General features: G+C 38.3%; 3 protein-coding genes across 5 annotated transcripts; all 3 read left to right on the top strand.

Moving 5' to 3' along the window:
• Positions 1–419: 419 nt before the first annotated feature.
• On the top strand, positions 420–4,601 carry LOC149405772 (Zinc finger, C3HC4 type (RING finger) family protein). Of its 2 annotated transcripts, none has more exons than XM_089608041.1 (6): positions 420–1,094; positions 2,038–2,157; positions 2,243–2,375; positions 2,723–2,887; positions 4,047–4,237; positions 4,311–4,601. In XM_089608041.1, exons 1-5 carry the CDS (start codon positions 562–564, stop codon positions 4,209–4,211), a joined length of 1,116 nt encoding a protein of 371 aa, XP_089464167.1. In that variant the 5' UTR covers positions 420–561; the 3' UTR covers positions 4,212–4,237; positions 4,311–4,601. The 2 variants fall into 2 exon arrangements, with proteins under 2 accessions (XP_089464167.1, XP_089464166.1); XM_089608040.1 differs by having other exon boundaries at positions 2,035–2,157.
• Positions 4,602–5,334: 733 nt separating this feature from the next.
• LOC149405771 (DNA topoisomerase 4 subunit B (DUF810)) lies at positions 5,335–13,621 on the top strand. 2 transcript variants are annotated; one of them, XM_089608039.1, is made up of 26 exons: positions 5,340–5,656; positions 6,115–6,179; positions 6,412–6,682; positions 7,006–7,072; positions 7,163–7,313; positions 7,807–7,971; positions 8,167–8,265; positions 8,421–8,630; positions 8,718–8,819; positions 8,978–9,205; positions 9,316–9,396; positions 9,488–9,574; positions 9,665–9,850; positions 9,969–10,109; positions 10,216–10,308; positions 10,392–10,463; positions 10,580–10,697; positions 10,781–10,953; positions 11,437–11,518; positions 11,672–11,791; positions 11,929–12,035; positions 12,189–12,266; positions 12,370–12,465; positions 12,758–12,853; positions 12,947–13,136; positions 13,208–13,621. In XM_089608039.1, the coding sequence occupies exons 1-26, from the start codon at positions 5,482–5,484 to the stop codon at positions 13,363–13,365; spliced, it is 3,411 nt and encodes a 1,136-aa protein (XP_089464165.1). In that variant the 5' UTR covers positions 5,340–5,481; the 3' UTR covers positions 13,366–13,621. The 2 variants fall into 2 exon arrangements, 1 of the variants encoding a protein (XP_089464165.1); XR_016295586.1 differs by lacking the exons at positions 12,947–13,136; positions 13,208–13,621 and having other exon boundaries at positions 5,335–5,656; positions 12,178–12,266.
• A 4,606-nt stretch (positions 13,622–18,227) lies between these two features.
• LOC149405770 (uncharacterized) lies at positions 18,228–18,802 on the top strand. The gene is made up of 2 exons (XM_089607875.1): positions 18,228–18,551; positions 18,650–18,802. The coding sequence occupies exons 1-2, from the start codon at positions 18,228–18,230 to the stop codon at positions 18,800–18,802; spliced, it is 477 nt and encodes a 158-aa protein (XP_089464001.1).
• Positions 18,803–22,577: the final 3,775 nt, after the last annotated feature.

The raw sequence follows: 22,577 nt of genomic DNA, 5'->3' as shown, positions 1-22,577 counted from the left end.
AAACAGTAATAACTTAAAATTCAAAGGGTTCAAGTGGCTTATTTAACAAATCTCAAAAAATGATTCTCCAATTAATTCGATGATCTTTAATAGTCGTCTCAAAATATCTTAATATAAGTCACGGGCACAGTCAGATAATCGAGATATTATAGGAGCAATAAAAGCATTTAGACAACTGATTATTAGTTTTTTGTTTTTTGTTTTTTACTTTTTTCGTCGTACCTAGTAGCATAATCGAATGGAATTAGACATTACTCTGACGATTTTTGTATGTTACTGGTTTTAATTAGAATGATCGTGGTATACAAATTTATTTTTGTGATTTAGCAGAGTAATCATAAGCTATTAATTAATATACAAATTCTCTTAATGTATATATTATATACACGTATAAATATAATAATAATAATAATTCTCTAATAATTACAAAGCTTCTTTCCCATCATCACCGTCATCTCTGTCTATCCGAAACAGAAACACGAAAATCCGAATCCATTTCTTCTTTCGTCGTTCGCAAATTCACGAATTTTGTTTTTGTTATCCTCGCAAACCCTAAAAAATATGGCGTCGGCGAGATCTCCGACCCGATCAACCTCCGACATCGTCGACACGACGCCGCTTCTCACCGGCGCTTCTTCCTCTCCCTCTCCGTCCTCATCCTCTTCCGAGGACTCTGGAAACCCTACGAGTCGGCGATTCGTGCAGCGGCAGAGCCTCCGTCAGGCTGCGCGGTTCCTCCGGCAGGCGAGCAGCCGGCGAGTGCTGCGCGAGCCGTCGATGATGGTGCGAGAGGCGGCGGCGGAGCAGCTCGAGGAGCGACAGAGCGATTGGGCGTATTCGAAGCCCGTCGTCGTGCTCGACGTGCTCTGGAACTTCGCGTTCGTCGTGGCCTCCGTGGCGGTGCTGATCCTCGGCCGCGGCGAGTCGCCGGCGGTTCCGTTGAGGCTCTGGATCGTCGGGTACGCTATGCAGTGCGCTCTCCACGTGGCGTGCGTTTGCGTCGAGTATCGGCGGCGGCGAAGGAGGGGCGAGTCGGCTGCCGGGGAAGGGAGTTCCGGCTCGGCCACTGCTCAGATTGGAGATGATAATAACAGGTGAATACGAATTGAACATGGATGTTTTGAATTTGATTTGTGGTTGATTCTTCAATGATGTTTTCTGCTGGTTTCGCTGAATTTCAATTAATGAGGTTTGTATTCCTTTATTTTGAGGTCTGACTATGCGGTTTCCAGGGACTGGAATATGTGAACTTTGCGTCTCATTCTGCTATTTGAATTTTTTTTCTGAAATTTTGTGTATTTCTAGTGTCTAGACTAAAAAAAAAAAAAATTCTATTTAGGATGTCATTATGTGGTAAAGCGAATTTCTTCAAATAAGCTGATTTGGTTCTTATGAGGTTTGAAGATTTTGAAATAGGTAGAGAGAGTGAGAAGAGTTTTGGGCTATGTTGGTAAACAGTGAACTCGTTTCAAAGACCCGAAAACACTCCTATGAAGTTTTGTGTTATATTTCGTTAAACTTTACTTTGAGATACTGTGTATAGATGAAAATGTTTAGTTTTCAATAGGTATCATTAGATTCATAGGCCAGAGTTCTGCTCATCATCGTGATCTGAGTCCTCGCTAGATGACTTTTAGGATCACACAGACAATTTATGCTTTGCATTGTAAAGAGTTTGTCTTTCTTTTGAATAAGAATCATGACATGAAAAATTATGTGGAGGGTAATTTGGGCGGTTTCAATTCGGTCACATAGGTAATGAAGTGAGGGTGCAACTGGAATTTGAAGTCTCGATTTGAATACCAAATTTGTAGTTTTTAATTTCACTTATTTACAAAGTAATTGATGCCTTATTGCATGTATCAGAGTTAGGTGGATTTCCTGTTTGTACATCATTTAACCTTAATAATAACTAGTGTAAATTTTTTAAAGAGCTATTTGAAAACTTGTTAGGTCCATTTGATTTCTATGCTCTTTCTAAAAGAGAACATGACATAATTGACTTTACCCAATGTTCCTGTTTCCCTCTCGTAGCAGTGTTGCCAAGCACCTGGAATCAGCAAACACGATGTTCTCATTTATCTGGTGGATTATCGGGTTCTATTGGGTATCCACGGGCGGTCAAGCTTTAGCTCTAGCTTCCCCTCAGCTCTACTGGTTTGTGCGCTCTCTCTTTGTCTCTCTTAGTTGAAGTTTTAACCTGAAATCGAGCTGATCTTCGTTTGTGCAATTTGCTGTGCAGGCTTTGTGTGGTTTTCCTTGGATTCGATGTGTTCTTTGTCGTTTTCTGCGTTGCTCTAGCGTGCATCATCGGGATTGCTGTTTGCTGTTGCCTTCCCTGTATTATTGCACTTCTATATGCCGTCGCTGACCAGGTAAAATCTCATGGCTCACTAATTCGCTTGTGAAAATCCAACATGAAACCAAAATTACATTGGTCTCGTACCATCTTAGCTTCAATGTTTGTTCGCAAACTGCATATCGAAATTCAGCCCACCAAATCCACTTGTGTATAGGTTAGAATTTCGGTTTCTGTCATAAAAAAACGTCAATTCAGCGCAGAGAATCCCGAGTCGGATACTTTTAGAGTTGCGACTCAATCGTTAAGCTATTGGAATTATGGTCAGCTGATGAAAATCAGTTGATAAATCAAGCCAAATCCGAGAATTTCTTTAGTGTTGCCCGTAGTTATTTACCCTATTCCAACGTTGATACACATCAGGAAGGGGCTTCGAAAGAAGACATAGAACAACTGTCGAAGTTCAAGTTCATCAGAAGCGGGACTAGCGAGAAGCTCTCCGGGGAAGCTCAAGTATCCGTCGGAGGAACCATGACCGAATGTGGCACTGACTCGCCCGCCGAGCATCGCATCTCCCAGGAAGACGCGGTTAGTTGACTCTTTGCTCTCAACTGCTTCTTCGTTTCCAATTTTAACCCAATGTGTCCCGTTTCCATTATTGACCTATATGCCAAGTCATCTATTTATGGCTGGACAAACCGTTGAGGGTAGTTCTAGATCTGTTTCAAGATGAGTTAGTGTAGGGGGTTTATTATTGAAATGTTGAATTCAGAATATGGTAATGTAAAAAAAGAAGAAGAAAAAAGAATATGGTAAATTATGTCAAATTGGGTGGTATTGTTAGGAACTTTAGAGGCCGAGGCCTGAGGATATTATTATAGTAATAAGAGATAGTTAGGTTAAATATAGAATGATTAGAAAATTAGTTAGCATCGCAGGGAATTGTTGAATAATATAATTGGAATGAGAAACGTCACGAATGTCCGATATCCGTCTCTGTAGTTCTTTTGTTTATATTCTCGGCAATACAAAATGTACCAGTTCGTTACAGTATAAGATATAGTTGGGTTGAATATAGAATGCTTAGAAAATAATTTAGCATCACGTGGAATTGTTGAATAATATAATCGGAATGAGGAACGTCACGAATGTCCGATATCCATCTCTGTAGTTCTTTTGTTTATATTCTCGGCAATACGAAATGTACCAGTTCGTTACAGTTATTACATGCATCATCGGTTTTGCAAGACGAATTAGATTAGCATAAGGGCGGTTTGTTGAAACGTTGAATTCATAACATGGCAAAGTACATCAATACGGGCGTTATAATTAGGAACTTGACGATACTATCTTAATAATACGAAATCCTTAAGAGGTTAAATATAGAATACTTAGAAGATAAGTTAGCATCACGGTGATTTGTAGAATAACATCATTAGAAGGAGGAGATTCCTTAGGAGGACACCATCTATGTAATCCTTTCATTTATATTCTCAGTCAATACAAAATACACCAGTTCGTAACGGTAATTATTTGCATCATCGCTTTTGCTCGAGGATATAACTACAATAACAAGAGATTAGTTGGGGTTAAAATAGCATCACGGATCTCTTGAAATGTCTGTTTGTCCATCTCCGTAATCCTTTCCGTTTATACTTCTCGGCAATACAAAAGATACGATATATATATATATATATATATATATATATATATATATATATATATATCATGGTTGGTATTTTTGCAGGAATGTTGTATATGCCTTTCGGGTTACGAGGACGGCGTCGAGCTGAGGCAGCTTCCGTGCGGCCACCACTTCCACTGCTCGTGCGTCGACAAGTGGCTCCTTATCAACGCCACTTGTCCTCTCTGCAAATACGACATCTTAAAGACTGCCAATTTTGAAGTTTAGAAGAACAACCACCGATTCTCTCGGAGGTTGGTTTTCGATTATCAGAAATGTTATTTCTTATCGTTATTTATTTTCAGATTTTTATTTTTTAAAATGTAGGTTCTCTGCGATTTGAGGTTTTTCCGTTGCTCGCTCGAACGCCGTTCGGGCACGAAACACCGGGGCGTTTCTCATTCTATTTAATTATGCTGTTATTGTTTATTATTAATATTTATTGTTGGTTATTTAGATGTAAATGACGTCAACGATTGTGAGTTTGACTTTTGTTTTGATTTTCTTTGTATATTTATGTGTTTATTTGCATATAGGCATGTTGATGGCAGTTTGGTGCTTCTTTTTGTATGACTCACATGCTTGGCAATATATTTGTAGATAATCGTTGCCCTCTCATTTTTCACTACGCCCTTTTTAGTGGAACAAAATCTCATACTTTTTAAATTAAAAAAATTAGCTACGTAAGTACTTAAACTATAAGAATTATAAATTAATCAACCTTTAGTAAATACTTTGTAAATAGTCAATTTGCATACGTGTCAGCTGATTAATTACATTTTTTTACATGTTTGGTTGTATTAAATAAGTATTTTATTAATCTGTTAATAAGTTAACTTGGCTATTTACATTAAATTAACGAAAGGTGGACTATATTCCAATTCATTTTTCCCCTAAAAAGAGCACCCATTTGTTTTCATTTGAGGCGTTCTGTTGTTACTTCATTTGTATCTGAAGAGAAAACATATATTTGTGTTACATACGTTTGGTAAAATTCAAAATTTAATGACGACTTCTGTTACTTTACTTTGCGTATTGCGTTTCTTTTGACTTAAAAAGTCTTAAACAGATCATTTCTCAATTTTTTTTTTCCCATAACAGATCATTTCACTATAATTTGGGTTTTATCATGTCGTGCACTTCGATATAAAAAATAACATGCAATTGATTTTTAAATTTGTTTTAAAATAAATGCCTATTTGATATCCAAATTTATTCTTTATTTCAAACAAAAAAACTCCTCATAATCATCATACCCTATAAAAATGTCATTAATGAATGAAAACAGTAAATAATCAAATACGAAATAACAAAGCGCGCATGCTCTTCGTAAAGCTGTTTAAAAAATAAAATATTTTATATTTTTTTGGGGGACCAAAAAAAATAAATTAAAAACAACAAATTCCATTTCTATTATTTCTTTTCAGTGTTCTTCTCACCGCTTTTTCTCTTCTCGTTCGTTCCACTAAAGAACGATGAGCTCGAAGAAGCGGTAACTATGGCGGATCGAGAACTTTCTTCTTCTTCGCTTCTCTTGAATCGCTACCGGAGCGATCGTCGGAAGCTCTTGGAATTTGTCTTGACGTCCGGTCCCACCGCAGCCGCGAGCTCTCTCTCCGGCGTCGATTTCGACACTCTCAGTGCTGATTATATCCTCGATTGTCTCTCTTCAGGTAAAATAGTTATAACAGATCTTTTTTTTTCCTATACTGTTTGGCTGCTGGGAAAATCTGCTAGCTGGTTTGAACTGAAGAAAAGTTGTGACTAAGCCTGGCTTAAACTTTTGTCCAAAAATCCTTGTTTGTTATAATGTTTATGTTAGTTTAATGCTTTTCTTTTAAATTTGAGCTTAATTCGATGCTTCTGCTAAAATGAAGCTGCGATCAATCGTTTCAACAGACTGGTCTCTAGCTTAAGATATTAAAAAAAAAGAAAAAAAGTAATGCGCTAAAAGATAAAAACCTAGGCGCTTGGTTCAGATGTTCGTTTTTCACTCTGAATTAGCTAGCTTGTTTCACATTTTCTTTCTAGTGAGCTTACAGCAATGAAAGTTTGTTAAATTGTTCATTTTGTATCATACCTAGAAATTGGCTATGTTTTTTGAATTATTCCTTCCTTTTCTGTTCATCAGGTGTAGCAGTTGATGTATCTGAAGCTAGTAAGAAGCATGTGGATGAACTTGCCAATCCAACTATGGTATAATTCACATTTCACTAATTCGTTTTTTTTTTCTTTTCAAATATTTTCAAGATTGTAATTCAACTCTGACTGTAAGATAGCATTGGAAGATTAGGCATATTTTTAGTGGCGTATGTATTTGGGTTGGTATATGGAGGGTTTTTCTTTTCGTGCGTGTGTGTGTGTGTGAGAGTTTGTATTTGATAGTGTCTATTCAGTTTCACTTTAATCAGTCTACATTTGTTGACAGATTCATCATAAAAAAGGAAGTTCATTTTTTCTGCTTTCCGACCAAGAATGTTCTGGTCCGCCTCCCCAGCGTGCACCTCCTCCGATTGTTGTCAAACCAGATGTTGAAGAAGAATCATACTCTTCCAGACAGATTGATTTTTTAAATGCGAATGACTCTGGTACTTCCACGGATCAGTACGGCCTAAAATCTAGAGCAACTTCGGTCAAGCGATCAGCGACTGGAAAACACGTGAAAATCCCTTCGTTGGGTTTGCCTAACTTGCGCACAGGTAAGGTCTCACATTGGTTTTCTTTTACTCATCGGTTTCAGTTAAAAATGCAACGAGCAACTAATTTGCTCTAGTTTCCCCCCCAAAAAAAATAAAAAAATTGTTGTCCTAGTTAACGGGAGTCAGAGAACCACGAAATTAGGCATATTTGGTGATGGACGTAAATTAGTCACATGTCGTTGATCATTCCCGGGTTTTACCCTTAGTATGTCATCTTACTTCCAAAATGTGTACGGTAGTGTATCTTCAAAATGTATAATATCGCTGTATAACTGGCCTTTCTTCTTTGAGTAAACTGATACATACTTCCAGGAATTTTGAAGGGCTATCTGATGATGACTTGCGAGAAACAGCATACGAAGTATTACTTGCAGCTATTGCTTCGTCTGGGTAATCATGATATCTACGAGTTTAGTTAAACATGAACCTCTCCTCTTTATTCGATGTCTGATTCCTTCCTTTTGTTGTTTCTGTATATAGGGTGGATATATTTTTGGTAGAGGACAAAAAGAAAGAAAAAAACTCGAAATTCTCGTTAGGGTTGAGGAGTAAGAAGGAAAAACCACTTCCTCAGACTCATTCTAATGACAGAAACTCGCAGCTCATCCGCATCATTCGGGAACAGATGCAGGTAAGCTATAGAATGTCTGAGCTGCTTCATAGTCGACTGAATTTTAAGCAATGAGACATTAGATATTGTGTTTGGTAGGTTCCTTGAGCTAAAAGCAAATTGTTGGGCAAATTCCCTTTAGGTTTATCCATTGTATTTTTCTTTCCTTAAGATCCTATATGGGTTTGTTGTAAGCTTATTTACTTTTTTGTTTGCTCTCTCAAAACTCTTGCATATTGCTTGTAGGAATGCGTTTGATAATTTATTTATTAAATTAGGAAATGATTTGATAAATTATATTTGGTATTCCTCTTTTATTTATCTATCTATTTATTTATTTATTCTTGCATTTTGTTGCCAACTGCTTCCATACCGTTGTCCGTGATTGATTTGGCTACACTTTTCACTAATGAATTTTGTCTTTATCGTCCTTTTGGCTTCATCATATATTTTATACTAGTTATATTGTTGTGGGAAGAAAGATAATATTTTCCGTGTTATTTTCCTTTGGCAGATTTCAGAGGCCATGGATGTATGCATCAGGCGTAGGTTGCAATTGCCTACACGGAGAACACAATCGAAAATGGACATTCCCCAAATTTCACTTGGGCTTCTAAATAGCTTTTTCAAGTCTGACTTTACGCATGAAAAGTCTTACAATCAATGGAAGAGTAGGCAGGTAACCTAATCCCGAGACACCCCTCAAGCATACACACACACACACAAACGATGTGGTGTGGAGTTTGGTATAAAAAATTTAAACTTCTTCAATAGAGGCAACCAATTAGACATCAGAATATGATAGAATATACCATGACGTTACATATGCTGGAACTCGAACAGAATTTAATGTACATTACAATTGCTCTTTTAGGTTGGGATTTTGGAAGAACTTCTGCAGTATTCAACCAATCTTGCAACACCAGAGCATCTAATTATCAAATCATCACTGGCTAAGATCAGGAATGACATGGTATTTCCATACGACTTTGATGCATTAGTCGGACTAACTATAAATATATATATATATATATATATATATATATATATATATATTTATGTCTGCCTGTTGACACTGCTTCATTTGTATTAAGTTTCACACGTCTTTGTTATATCTTGCATTTTTAGGAATGGGACAAGACAATGTCTCACTCTGAACGTGTTGAGGTTATATCAAGCATCAAACACGTGGCTTTGAAGTTATCATTGCTTCCTGGATCGACCGGCGTAAAAAATGAGACCTACTATTGGAATGCTGGGTATCACTTGAACATTAGGTTGTATGAGAAGCTACTCTTCAGTGTATTTGATATTCTTGATGAAGACCAGCTCATACAGGTTTGTTGTATAACACTCTGAACAAAAATTGCTTTATATACTTTTGCATTTGCATGGCACACCCTTATGTCTCTCTCCCTTTTTAAGGAAGCCGACGAAACCCTTGCTCTGATCAGATCAACTTGGTCTATATTAGGCATTTCACAGAGCATTCATGATGCGATATTTGGATGGGTACTTTTTCAACAGGTGAGAGTACTTAAAAATGTTTCATGTTTTTCCCAAGGGCAATGATTTAGGCTTCTAAATTCTTCTTCATGTTTTAGTCTATATTTAACCTTCTAATAGCTAAAGGATATGTAAGAGTTTTGAGTAATTATCGTCTGACTGGTTTATACACTCTGAAGTTTGTTGCAACAGATGAAGCTAAGCTTTTAGAGCATGCAATTCTTCAGTTACAAAAACTAGTATCGGGTGAAGATAGTGGTAAGGAGAAACTTTATATTGAAAGCCTAGCATGCTTGAAGCAATGTGGCCGCAGTGAAGTAAAGTTGAGTCTCACAGAAGCTATTTTCTTCTCGATAAGCTCTTGGTGCACCGCTAAATTGCAAGACTATCATCTGCACTTTAGTCAGGTTAATCTCAGTTTTTTTTACACTTAGTTTATGTCAGATTTTTTTGTAATAAACTTTGCTTATGTCTATGAGGTTATACGTAGTCTCTAACAATAAGATTAATATTTCAGAAACCTGGTAACTTTAAGAGGGTAATGACCTTGCTTTCAACAGTTGGAATTCCAACATCTGACGATAATGGTGCCATCAAGGTTAGCTTTTGTGTGGTCACACCGCTTATTCCCATATTAGTAATTGTTTGGATATTTATCTCATGAAAACTTACCATGGCCGGGGATGCAGCGAAGAAGCCTTAGCGTCTCAGACAAAAAAAGTTCTAAAACTGTAAGATCATACGTGGAAAAAGCCATCGAAAATGCATACAAGCGGGTAGGTAGTATTCATAGTTTTGTCCATTTTTATGGGAAGATTAAATTATATCCTCGGTATTGGTGACGCTAATGGAAGTAAACTTTTCAGGTAATAAGTACCATAGATCTCGAATCTAATATGCAAAGAAAGCATCCTCTATGCCTTCTCGCAAATGAACTAAGGTTGATTGTTGAGAAAGAGATCAAGGTGTTCCATCCTGTCTTATCTGATTGGTGTCCTAAAGTTGGTGCAATCATTTCTGCACAATTACACAAGATTTATGGGGACAAACTGGTTAGTTCTTGAACTCAAAGTTAAAAAAAAAAAAAAAAAAAAAGCATTACATTTCCCACACACAAAACGACTTAGAGGCAGTGTTTATTTGTTGATTAATATGTTGTGTGTTGCGTAGAAAATATTCCTCAAGGAAGTCACCAGTCTTTCTGAGGATGTTAAGTCCGTGCTCCCGGCTGCATATTTGTTGGATCTCGACTTGATTAAGCTGTATAAAGCTGCTTGTGGAGCAAATAACCAAGACCTGAACCATTACCCAGTTAGTGCACAATCACTTTTTAATAAAATGTTTTTTGTGAATGAAGTGTGGTTGATATGCTTTTTAGTTTATTCAAGCCTTTTCCTTTATTTTTTTTTGTGTGCAGATTGGAGAAGTTTCGAAACCTATTATTCTCGATTGGGTAATTGCTCAGCATTCGCGTATATTAGAATGGACAGGGAGGGCATTTGATCTCGAGGTTTGTTTTTCATGAGAGTCGGGATGTACTAAAGTGTCTCGGGTGTGTGGGTTTCTGAATATTCCCGAGTCTTCTGAATGCAGGGATGGGAACCTCTTTCAGCTCAGCAAAAACAAGCCGCGTCAGTAGTTGAAGTCTTCAGAATCATAGAAGAGGTGTACATCATTCATTTTAAGTTTTCTGACAAGAAAACCAAATTCATACTTCGAAAAAACTCTCTGAATAAAACCTAGTTTCTTGTTTCGTAACTTTGTATATATCCAAATTTCAGACTGTGGATCAACTCTTTCGATTGAACCTTCCGATGGACATCACGCACGTACAGGCTCTACTATCCACAATCTTCCACACGCTGGATGCGTATTTAATCAAAATGCTAGATCAGTTAGGTGCGTCATGCTCTACAAGCACATGATTCAATTCACTTATTCACTGAGATAAGCTTCTGATTACAACATCATTGTAAGTGCAGTTGAGAAGAGTCATTTATACCCATCAGCTCCTCCCTTGACTCGTTACAAGGAAACATCAATGTCGATACTGAAGAGAAAGGTGCTCGAAAATGTTCTTTTGGACGAGCACGTGATCAAGAAGTTGAATAATCTGACAGTGCGCAAGCTTTGTGTCAGATTAAACACGTTAAAAGTATGTGCTTTTATGTATATATATAGTTTTTCTTTTATTCGCAGGTTGAGTTATTTAGTTATCTAGTGTCTGACTTCCACTCATGGTAAAAATAATTTAATCACAGCACCAACCTGTCAATGACTTGTGTAGTACACTCTTGTACACTATTCTAGGAGAAATAAGATATTTCAGCTTTCCTATAGCTATCATGCCTCTTATATTTTCTCTAGGTTTGTTGAGAAATCGGGATTTTATAATATGCTTTGAAGTTTCATCAAGCAGCGTACTTCTAATTATCATTGTGAACATTTTTTTCTATAAAAAGGGTATGCTAGTGTGTTTTAAGCCAATAGTGTTTTAATATTTAGCATGCCCTACATGGACTTATTAGCTAAAGCTTGCATTTAGTGATTTAGAAAAGTGGTAAAGCGTGCATTTTCATCAATGCGTTGTCAACTTGCAAAGATGTTTTACCTTTTAAATTTTTATCTTCTTGTGCAGTACATTCAAATACAAATTGACGTGCTAGAAGATGGCATAAGAAAATCCTGGGCACGCGCGAGAGAAGCTGATAATGTATCAGGTAAATTTGGGTCTAAATGTAGACGTGTGATTTTATTCCTTCGTGTGTCAGCGGTTGACTTCCGTGATGGTTTGGAATCAAGGTTTTGAAGATTCACTCAGTGAAGTTGATTTATATATATTTTAATAATGCCTCATCTATTACTTCAACCAGTTGAGAAAGTGCCTCATGATATAACTTCTGGCGAGGAAATTGATGAGCTATTCGCTACGACGTTCGATATCATAAGGGAAACTACATTCAATGGTACAAGTAAAATTTGTGATTTCATAGGTGAGTTCATTGGATTTACTTGCGCTTCAACGATATCCTGGTTCATTAATCTCATCCACATTATTATTTTACCCCGAGCCAATTGACATAATGTTTAACAATTATTCAATTTTGTGATCCTCAATACATATTTTCAGGTCCAAGAGTTGTGTTTTGGGATCTCAGAGATTCATATATATGTGGCCTGTATCGCAGTAATGTGGAAGGTGCTCGTTTAGAAAATGTTCTTGCACATTTTGACACCGTAAGACATTTAAAACTAAATATATAAATATCTGTATCCCTTCTCCAGTGATTACTATTATAAACTCTTTCATGTTCACATTTTGAAGTTACAATTTTCCTTCATGAAAATAGTTTTATTGGAGGAGCTGAGAATTGGATAGCTTTTGTGTAGGTTCTTGACGAGGTATGTGGTCTGATTGATGATGCTCTTAGAGACCGCGTGGTCTCTAGTATCTGTCAAGCATCATTGGTATGCAATCTTTTCTCGAAGCCAAACTCATTGCCCGGTTCCTCTTTTTATTTATTTGATTTATTTATTAATTGTTTGAAGTTTCTGTGCTCTGATTTTTCAGGAAGGTTTTTCTTGGGTGTTGCTCGACGGGGGTCCTTCTCGTGCGTTTTCAGATTCTGATATTGTTCTTATGGAGGACGATTTAGCCATGTTGAAGGTATTTGGCATTCTTTATTGAATGGGATTATGTAGATTTTTATTTTTGAATACTACGAAAATACAACTTGTTTCCCACAATTTAACTTTAAATGGCTACTATATATCCACGAGGTTCATCTGTTTACTGAGTTTCGCTTGTTCATGTAACTTATTTTCTTTTCGATTTTCATTAAATCTCCCTAAAAAGGGTTATGTTAGGATATTATAGGAGATCAAGCTTGATCCAATTGGAGTGGTCACAGAATAGAAAACTCCAACGGGACAATATGCTTACTTTTTTTTTTTTGTAGGAATTCTTTGTTGCTAACGGGGAAGGCCTACCCAATTCGTTGGTAGAGCAAGCAGCGAAATTCTCCGAGAAAATCCTAGGCTTGTACTCGCTCGAGGTTTGATACCATTCTCTTGTGAATTCTGTACTTGATTATCGAATAAATTGGTGTCACAATTCGTGACAGCACTTTTTTTTCGTTTTTTTGTAGACCGAAACTGTTATCCAAATGCTAATGAGCGCGAGCGAGCACATCTCTCTGGGCATAGAATCTACCGATCAAGAGTACGACCAAATGCACGTTCTCAATATCCACACGTTGATGCGAGTTTTATGTCACAAGAAAGATAGCGAAGCCTCCGTGTTCTTGAAGACGCACTATCAACTTCCCATGTCCTCGGGTGAGTTTTTTTACCGAGCGTTTGACTTGATTTGATTTGACCAAATTGTCTCACACCGTTATTTCTCTCAGAGTACGAAGACGGCGTGTCTAAGGATGCAACATCGGTGCATGCGATAACCGATATGTTGCGAAGCACATCATTCCGTTGGGATAAGAACAGCCATAGCAACTTGATTTCGTTTAAGAAGAGATTTCAAGAGGCTGCGTCGATGAGCTTTAGGATGTGAGTTCTTTATCAATGTGCCAAAAAAAAAAAAAAATCTCTCGAGCTCGAGATGTGGGACCAAACAATCCTAAAGAGCCGATTCGACGGCTTCAAAACAGTTTTAAGAGACCGTTAGCTGGAAAAGTTTTTAGATGAGCTATTCATTGTTTGGTTTTTTTTTTTTATTATAATTATGGAGACATTTTTTTGTACTACTATTGTAAAAAAAGAAAAGAAAAGAGCCAAATTACAAGTTGCAAATATGGTTTGAATTGTAGGAGAATATCGGTGGGTTCTGGGAAAGTTTATCTGTTCTCATGACGTAGCAGTGAACTTCTTTTTTAGGTTATACTTTATCCAAAACCCTCCAATCAGAAAAATACATGTTTGGTGGCTGTTCTTCCAAATATATATATATTTTTTTCAATCATTCAATGGATATAATGTGTTTGAGTAAAATGTTGAGTTTAATATTTGATTTTAAAAAATGTAGAGTTTATACCTTTAGTTTGATTAAAATGACAAAATTGTACACTAAAATAGATAACAATGTATGTCATAAGTATTTTTTTTATTGATTTTTTATTCATGCTAACTCTGATATAATAAACTGAATCAAATCCAAAATCAGTACTCCAACCTTCAAATTCTCAATTTTGAAATAAAAATATCATTAAATCGAAATAGACTAATAAAACTCATACTTTTCGAGAGATGATTTCCTTCCATGTTCGAACTGTAACTCCAAGTCCTGGATTTGACAGTTGAATAAGTGATACTGTCGATTTTTACGTTTTTATTCTCCAAGATCTAGTGATTGTTGTTTGTTTTTTATTTTTTAAATAAATTATATCCGTATAAATCCGTCAATGTCAATGAAAATTCAATAAAAGAAATATCCGTGACACTGTTATCTATTTTAGGGTATAAATTTATCATTTTAATTAAATAGAAGGTTCAAACTTGATATTTTTAAAAATAAATATTAAACCCGAAATACGATATTTCGTTAAATCAGCCATCAATCAATTTGCTCAATTATTGTAGACGAAGGTGGTGGGCCTGAACTATTTTCCATTATTGTCCTCGTGGAAATCTAATAAGTATTTCCATTTCCACGTCAACATCACATGAAAATGATGCCAGATGTGATTATATTAACCCACATTGATTACGGCAGAGAACACTCTTTATTGCACTTGAGTCAATGTTTATTTTTTCAATTAGCGCGCAATGTAAAATAATGACGTTGATGTAAAGTTGATAACTTGATACCCGGGGACCGGGAATTTAATTGGGATATGTATTTATGAAGTTGCCTGTTGAGTTCTAGACTGTCTTGTCACTTTTTGGTGAATCCTTTTATGTTCCTCACTTCGTTCCTCCAATAAAAAAAAAATAATGGCACAACTTATTTTGATCAAGTGGTGTTACGTAATAGCACATTTCAAAGTAAAGAAGAAACGTACAAAACTGTCTACAAGTCAAGTCAACTAGCAGAGAAATTACACAAGACTAGTGGTACTTGGGGAAGGAAAATGGAAAGTTAATAGTGTATCTATAAAATAAGAAATTTCATTAAGTAGGCTTAAAAATTGATTAAATATCAATATTAGACCCTAACTTTTTAAAATATCTAAAAATGGACTTTTGGACCCAAAACGGACAAATATACCCCTTTAACATTTGAATGAGCTTTTCCCTCCTCCTATCTCACTCGACATCTCTCTCTCTCGTTCTCTCAACAAAAAAAATCAAAAAAATTCCGGTACGATTCAATACGACCTTGTACGACCGTGTACGACGTGATACCATCTGGTACGAGTGAATACGATGGCGTACGATGGACAAGGTTCGATCTTGGGCGGCGGTGGAAATCAGAAATCCCGATCTTCAAAACCAAGTAAAAAGGTAAGTTTTCATGTAATTTCTTGTTAAACTTCATTGAAAATAGTTAGAATAGGGTTTATGACTTAGTTATTCTCTGATTTGAGTTGATTTGAGGTGATTTGGGTTGGATTTAGTATATTAGGGTTTGAAATTAGGGCCAGTGTACGATGAGGTTGATGCATCGTACGATGTCGTACGATGCTGTACGATGTCGTACGATGAAATTCATATAACTGTACGATGCGATACGATGAGTTTAAGATTTTGCTTTAAAAAGTGTCGTACGATTTCGTACGATGCTGTACGATGTCGTACGATGCTATACGATGCTATTTGATGATTTTTTTAAAAATTAAATTTTTTGTTTTACGATGCTGTACGATGGCGTACGATAGATTTAAAAAAATACTCATCTTTTTGTTATACGATGGTATACGAGTCTGTACGATGTCATACGATGGATTGTGATTCTGACCTAATTTTGTTGTTTTTTTAGGACCATTTGAACTACATATACAACGTCTCATTCCCGGGGCGTATCACCTACGGTGGGACGGGGATCTTGAAGCTGGTACGGAGTAGATTCGATGAGCTCGGGATAAAAGAACGAATCCTCGAGACTCCGTTCGAGCAATTTTTTACGGAGAGCGAGCTTGGTTTCTCACCGGTGCTCGTACATACTCTCCTTCAGAAGAAGATCGAGGCGACGGTACGGGGGGAGATACATTTTGGTATCGGAGGCAAACGAGTACGATTTGGATGCCTCGAGTACGCACTCGTCTCGGGGATGAGCTATGAAGACGGTCCGACCAAAGCCGAACAAGACGAGCGAAACAACGATCGATTGATCACGGATCACTTGAACGGCGTTGCCGGAAGCAAGTTGAGCGCGTTGATCAACGCGTTCACCATATGTCGAAGCCCTGACGATGCGTTCAAGCTCGGGCTGCTCGTATTCGTCTATGGGTATCTTCTGGGGCAGCCGGCCAACAAAGCCATCGAAGAAAGGTGGCGGAAATTTCTATACATCGTTCAAGACCTCCCCTTCTTCTTCAAGATGCCTTGGGAAAATTTGAGTTGGGCAGAGACGTATTCCAGCCTCTCGGTGAACCTACGGCGTTATCACGAGACGCTAAGCCGGACGTGGCACAGAAAGAGGCCAAGTACACATTGACGGGTAATCTCCATACCCTTCATTACTGGGCGTACGAGGCTATCCCAGAAATCGGGATGAGGTTCGGGTCGAACCAGGGGATTCGTGTGCCCAGGATGCACTCGTGGTCTAGTAATGTGATCATCATGGGCAAAGACATCGAGGCCGTCCTGAATAAAAAAACGGTAACTTTTTATTATTTAACGTTTATTAATGTATTTTACATTATTTTGGAATATTGGTAACGTTTATTAATGTATTGTAGGTGGGTGTTCTTCAAATGCTGAGACCAATGGCACCAGAGAAAGAATTTTTCACTCTCCTCGAGACACAGACGAGCAAATGTCTGTATCCCATAGACGTCGAGGGAGAAGATGCGACAGAGCCGCGAGATATCGAAGAAGAAATAGATCGAGTCGCGACTGTTGCAGAAGATGTCATCGTCGGAGACTCCGACGACGAACACGTGTCAGACACTCCCGCAATGGGATCGAGGCCCACACCGACCACTCCCTCAATGGGATCGAGGCCCACACCGACCTCTCGCACCGATATTCCCGAGCCCTTTGTCATAACACGGGAAATGTGGGAAGAAATGCGAGCTTCCCAAGAACAACTGCGAGCATCTCAAGAACAACTGCGAGCATCCCAAAAACAAATGATTCAGTCACAAGGGATAGTCTTACGTGCTCTTAGCACGACCGGCCGTAGAGTTGAGCGCATAAGTGTTAACCAGGTTAGATTTTGTGACAAGTTATATTTAAATCAATTTAACGTTTTAGAGTTGAGTTTAAATTTAATTGGACGTTTTAAAGTTGAGTTTAAATTTAATTTAACGTTTTAGAGTTAAGTTTAAATATAATTTAACGTTTTAGAGTTAAGTTTAAATATAATTTAACGTTTTAAAGTTGAGTTTAAAATTTAGAGTTGAGTTTAAATTTTATTTTAACGTTTTAGAGTTAAGTTTAAATTTTTGTGACAAGTTTAAATTTTGTGACATATTTTATTACTTTGACTTTCAGCTTTCTATGTGGAAGAGGCTGAACATTTTGTTCGAGGATGCAAAGGGCTTGCCTGGGGGTGATATTCCCACGACCCAAGCTGATGGTCGTAAACGCCGGACCCCTCCTCCTCCTCCGGCGGCTAGTCAAAAGCCGGCGTCTCCATCGCACGAGGCAGAGCCGTCTTCCACGCATCGCGAGTCATTGAAGAAGTCAGAGCCGTCTTCTACGCATCGCGAGTCATCGAAGAAGTCGAAGAAGCCGTCTTCAACGCATCGCGAGTCGTCGAAGCGATCGGAGATCAGGCCGGTGACTTCTCCCAGGTTGTCGACGTCTTCGTCGAGTCCTCGTAGAGAAGACATTTCGGATAAGCTACGCCTGCTCACAACTCCTCTAAGGAAAAGACAGAAGGCACAGCTTACTCCGGCACGTCCAGATCGGCAAGTGCGACAGAAGTCGTCGCGTTGGGCAGATTTCACTGATCCGACGAGGCCCAAGTATTTAGAAAAGCCGATCCCCAAGTTCAAGCCGTTGAAGGACGCGAAGCTAAAAGAGTTTGATAATTTCGTTAAGTGGGTGCGGACAAAAAAGTGGGACGGCAAGTTTATGGAGTCTGCTCGCCTGAAGACGTGCGATGGAGACACGACTTTCTTCGACACGATATTGACAGAAACCAGATGGCTACATGATTCGGTACGTTATTAATTATATAATTTAACTTTCCATATCAATTTAAAATAACGCTATATGTTGGTTATGTCTCAGCATATTGATGCTATAATTCACATGATTCGGGCTCGCCAACGAGCTCTCGACGGATATCGGCAAGACGTCCGAATCATGGATTATCGGTGGGTCCAGCACGTGTACGGCCGATTCACCAAGGAAGAAGCGAACATCAAGAAGGCCATCGAGCTGGGGACAGAGCCCGAACCCGTGGACTGGGACATGAGGGCAACTATTACCCCGATGACTGGGTATAGGGACACCGATATTTTGCCCTGGGATGGTGCTCGCGACATCCTGTTCGTCGTGAACTTCCAGAACCTTCATTGGTTCACATTTCGGATCGACATCGAGGCCTGGACCATTACCGTCCTCGACTGCCAAAAGGACCTCATGCAGTCGTCGAATAATCAAAAGGACTTCACTGAGATGATGGAGGTACGTAAAATGTTATGTTATTCACAATTATTACCTTAGAGCAAAAATTAATTAAATTATAAAGGTTACTTAACATTGTTAAAATGTTTATTATTCAGACTTGGACTCGAGCATTTGCTAGGATTGTGGCCATAGGTGGTTTCTTCAAGAACCATCGCCACTCTTACCGGGAGAGTGAGCACGGTGAAATTAAGTTCACTAACCTGACGTGGCTCGTCGATGACAAAGTCCCACAATGTGCATACAGGTAAACATGTTTACATTTTTTTGTTACAATTATTTTATGAAAAGTTATTTTACAAGTTTGTTTATTTTTACAAGTTCGTTTAAAAAAGTTTTTTTGACTAGTTAATTGAACTTTTTTTGACAACTTTTAAACAATTATGTTTTTATTGACAAGTTATTTTAGAAGTTTGTTTTTTTTGTTACAAGTTTTTATTGACAAGTTATTTTAGAAGTTTGTTTTTTTTTTCAAGTTATGTTTCAACTTTTTTTGACAATTTCTTTTACTTATTCTTGTGTTGTAGCGGTGATTGCGGGATGTTCGCAGTGAAGTATGTCGAGCACATAGTACTGAACGAATCATTTGACACTATTCAAAGTGTCAATATGAGAACGTTCAGGAAGAAATGGTGCGTGGACTTATTCTACAACCACCTTATCCCGTGATTTTGTATTTTCGGATGTTTATTTTTTATCTTTTTGGTTTTCTATGTAATAGTACCTTATAAACATATTATCGAGATGGTTTGTTGACTATTGATTGAATATGTTTTTTATTGTATCTTATAAACATGTAATTCAATGAAAGAGATTCACCAAAAAAAAAAAAACATCAAAAATTCACACATTCACAAAGGGTTTAGAACTCGAGACATTTGTGGACGAAAACGAGTCTTGGGACAAAAGCGAGATGAGATCTTCGTCGTTGTCACAGAGTTTAATCGAAAAAAAGTCCATGAGATGGATGACACTCCATTAACCGAAATCAACAGGTAACTCAAATAAACGTTAAAGTTTTAAACTTAAAAATAAAAATAACACAAAGTCTAAAATTTTAATCCCTCCAAGTGCATGTTTTTCTGTTATGTCCCTTACCACCACATTTCCCGCATTTTCGCTGGACGACAATCTTTTCGCCTTGAGATGGGTATCGATTAATTCTTCTTCTTCCTTGTTTACTTTTCTTCGGTCGACCGGCTTGCTTCTTTTCAACGGGTTCCGAAACTTTCATGTTTTTTAACTCATCCGGGACATCCCATTGATCTTCATTGCCAACCGGATATATGGCTTCCTTGTACATCTCAATCCACGTCTCCTTCAAATAAAAGTCACTGCATAACGAGTACACGTCCTTACTTCGATGTTGGGCTGCTGCGATAGAATGCTCGCACAAGATATTCAACTGTTGTGGTAGGCCGCAAGTGCATGTCTTCGCCATAAGGTCTACATCGAAATCACCTCTTGCGTCTTTGACATGACATTCATATAGATCAAGCCCGTACGTATTGACGAACTATGCCTTATTATTTAGCTGTGCGAGATCATTTTGCCACGTTGGTGTCATTTTGTGTTCAACTTGTTCGCTATCTCTTCTCGTTCAAAAAACCAAGTTTGGAGTGTGAATCGAATAAACTCGAGCAACGTCGTAATGGGAAACGTCCTAGCATTCCTTGTTTTGTTGTTGAAGCTTTCTGCGTTGTTGCTCGTCATTAGGTCGTACCTATATAAAACATACTTGATTTTATATAATCAACGACATAAAAAATTGAGTACAAAAGAAGTTCTAGACTTTTACCGTTTTTCAGGAAAGAAAGCTCTGGCCCACCGATCGACACCAACTTCTTCGAGATACTTTGCCATCTCGACATCCTTACGTCTCAACTGTCTAAAATTAGCTTCGAATGCTGTTTTACTGAAGGCGTAAGCCGCATCGTAAAGTTTAAAGCGACAATGGTCTGTCTTGAACTTGTGTTGGACATTCAGTTGTAAATGATGGTAACATGCTCCGTGAGGGATACCAGGAAACACAACCTCGACACCATGTATGATGCTAACGTGGCGATCGGATATGAACGCCAAATTAGGTACGTCTTCACCGATAGCTTCTCGCAATCTTCTCAAAAACCAAATCCAAGAAGCATGACACTCGCTATCTACAACACCGAATGCAAGTGGATATAATTGTGAATTCGCATCCATTGCAATTACGCAAAGCAACTGTACCCCGTATTTTGTCTTCAGAAATGCACCGTCCAATGCTATGACCGGCCGACATGCTTTGAAGCCTCTACGACACGCCCCAATGGAAAAGAAAGCATACTTGAATTTGTCACCATCTTGCACAAAGTCTGTTAACGTCCCAGGATTCTTTTGCTTCAACATGTACAGCCAAGACGGTAACTTCTGGTACGATTGTTTGGCGTACCCCGCACGTACCCAATAGCTTTCTCCCTGGATCTCCAAGCTTTCAAATACGATATGTTCACACCCCATCTTGTCTTCACTTCTTCCCTGACGTTATGCGCCGAATACTCCGCCATAGAGTCAATTGAGTACTTGTCTTTAAATACGTGACCGATGACCCATGGTGCCACTCCTCGATGGCCCTCTGTTCGAACAACACGCCCACATGAGTGTTTACCCTCGTACGACGTAATCTCCCACATCTCAGACCACTGCACGACACCCCTCAACCTCCACGTGCATCTCTCGTCTTTGCATAGAACATACCATCTCTTTTTCGAAGAAGATTTCACTCTAAATTCGAAATTATGTTTCAACGCGTACAAGTGGATATGTTTCTTCAGTTCATGCTTGTTTTCAAATTGCTGCCCAATATATATTTCTTCTGAGCTACCTGTTAGTTTCAAAGGTTAGTTAAACAATAGGTGGTTTCATATTATACTTGAATCTCATTTGAATCCACTTAAATTACCTGTAGAAGAATGACTTGGATAATGACTCGGGTTTTCCTTCACAACATCATCGGCGGTGAACTCGGGTGTTTTCCATGAATAAGGAACGATAGGTGATCCGATCATTGGAGGCTCACGCTGACATTGACCCGATGCTTCACAATGACCCGTTGGTACTATAAACGTTTCCACAAATTCTTCATATTCTTCGGGATTGGCGAATTCTTCAAATTCTTCACCTTCGCCACCTTCGTTTTCATCACCTTCGCCACCTTCGTATTCATCACCTTTGTGTCCATCATATTCGTCACTGTTGTGATTAGAATCTCTATCACGCCTGTATACTTCGTCACCGTTTCCGGCACCCTTGTACTCGTTAAACAAGTCATCGTCACAGCCACCGTCTTTGTTTTCAATTATAGGATCATTTTGTCGATCCTCGATAACAAGAGTATTCCGTCTCTTCTTCGGTTCATTGCGAGACACCATTCCAACTTCCACATCTTTCCCTTTACATACTCCTCGATACGCAATAGGTGCAATGACCTCGATCTGTTTCGGTACCAAACTTACACAGAGTGGAAATCTACATAAAATGCGAAACATCACCATTGTCCTTCAATACGGCAGGACCTCCTGGAATTGTACCGACTGCGTATGGGACTTTGAGTTTTAAGTCGAACGCGAATCTGTCTAACTCGAACTTCTCGTATAAGAAATCTACTAACTCTGTGTACGTTACCTCTTTCGGAATTACGAATGCACGAAATTCTGCATTGGTGAAAACCCATTGGTGTCCTTCCTTCTCCCAAGTGCCGTTAATCATGACAAAAACTGCAAAAAACAGTCAAACTATGCAAAATAAGCTTCTATATCGTACATCATCGTACAACATCGTACATCATCGTATACCATCGTACACCATCGTACTGAATCGTATATCATCTTACAGAGAGGCATCGTACGGCATCGTACAACATCGTACAGAATCGTACAACATCGTACAGCATCGTACAGAACACAATTTTTATTCTAAATTTCATCATACAAAAATTTAAATTTCATCGTACATCATCGTATACCATCGTACAAACAAGTTAAACCCAGA

This window comes from Urtica dioica, chromosome 2 (assembly GCF_054948205.1).
Source record: "Urtica dioica subsp. dioica isolate 48M chromosome 2, U.dioica_male_clone48M_v1_H2, whole genome shotgun sequence".
Lineage (NCBI taxonomy): Eukaryota > Viridiplantae > Streptophyta > Magnoliopsida > Rosales > Urticaceae > Urtica > Urtica dioica.
This window is presented reverse-complemented; position numbering and strand designations above follow the sequence as displayed.

What these genes read in the sequence shown, in the direction of transcription:
- LOC149405772 (XM_089608040.1), top strand. Translation starts at nt 562, where the DNA reads ATGGCGTCGGCGAGATCTCCGACCCGATCAACCTCCGACATCGTCGAC. An exon ending in TATATGCCGTCGCTGACCAG is followed by an intron (nt 2,376 to 2,722) that starts GTAAAATCTCAT and finishes GATACACATCAG; the next exon opens with GAAGGGGCTTCGAAAGAAGA. An exon ending in GCATCTCCCAGGAAGACGCG is followed by an intron (nt 2,888 to 4,046) that starts GTTAGTTGACTC and finishes GTATTTTTGCAG; the next exon opens with GAATGTTGTATATGCCTTTC.
- LOC149405771 (XM_089608039.1), top strand. Translation starts at nt 5,482, where the DNA reads ATGGCGGATCGAGAACTTTCTTCTTCTTCGCTTCTCTTGAATCGCTAC. An exon ending in AGATTTATGGGGACAAACTG is followed by an intron (nt 9,851 to 9,968) that starts GTTAGTTCTTGA and finishes TGTGTTGCGTAG; the next exon opens with AAAATATTCCTCAAGGAAGT. An exon ending in TCTTCAGAATCATAGAAGAG is followed by an intron (nt 10,464 to 10,579) that starts GTGTACATCATT and finishes TCCAAATTTCAG; the next exon opens with ACTGTGGATCAACTCTTTCG.
- LOC149405770 (XM_089607875.1), top strand. Translation starts at nt 18,228, where the DNA reads ATGGATTATCGGTGGGTCCAGCACGTGTACGGCCGATTCACCAAGGAA. An exon ending in ACTTCACTGAGATGATGGAG is followed by an intron (nt 18,552 to 18,649) that starts GTACGTAAAATG and finishes TTTATTATTCAG; the next exon opens with ACTTGGACTCGAGCATTTGC.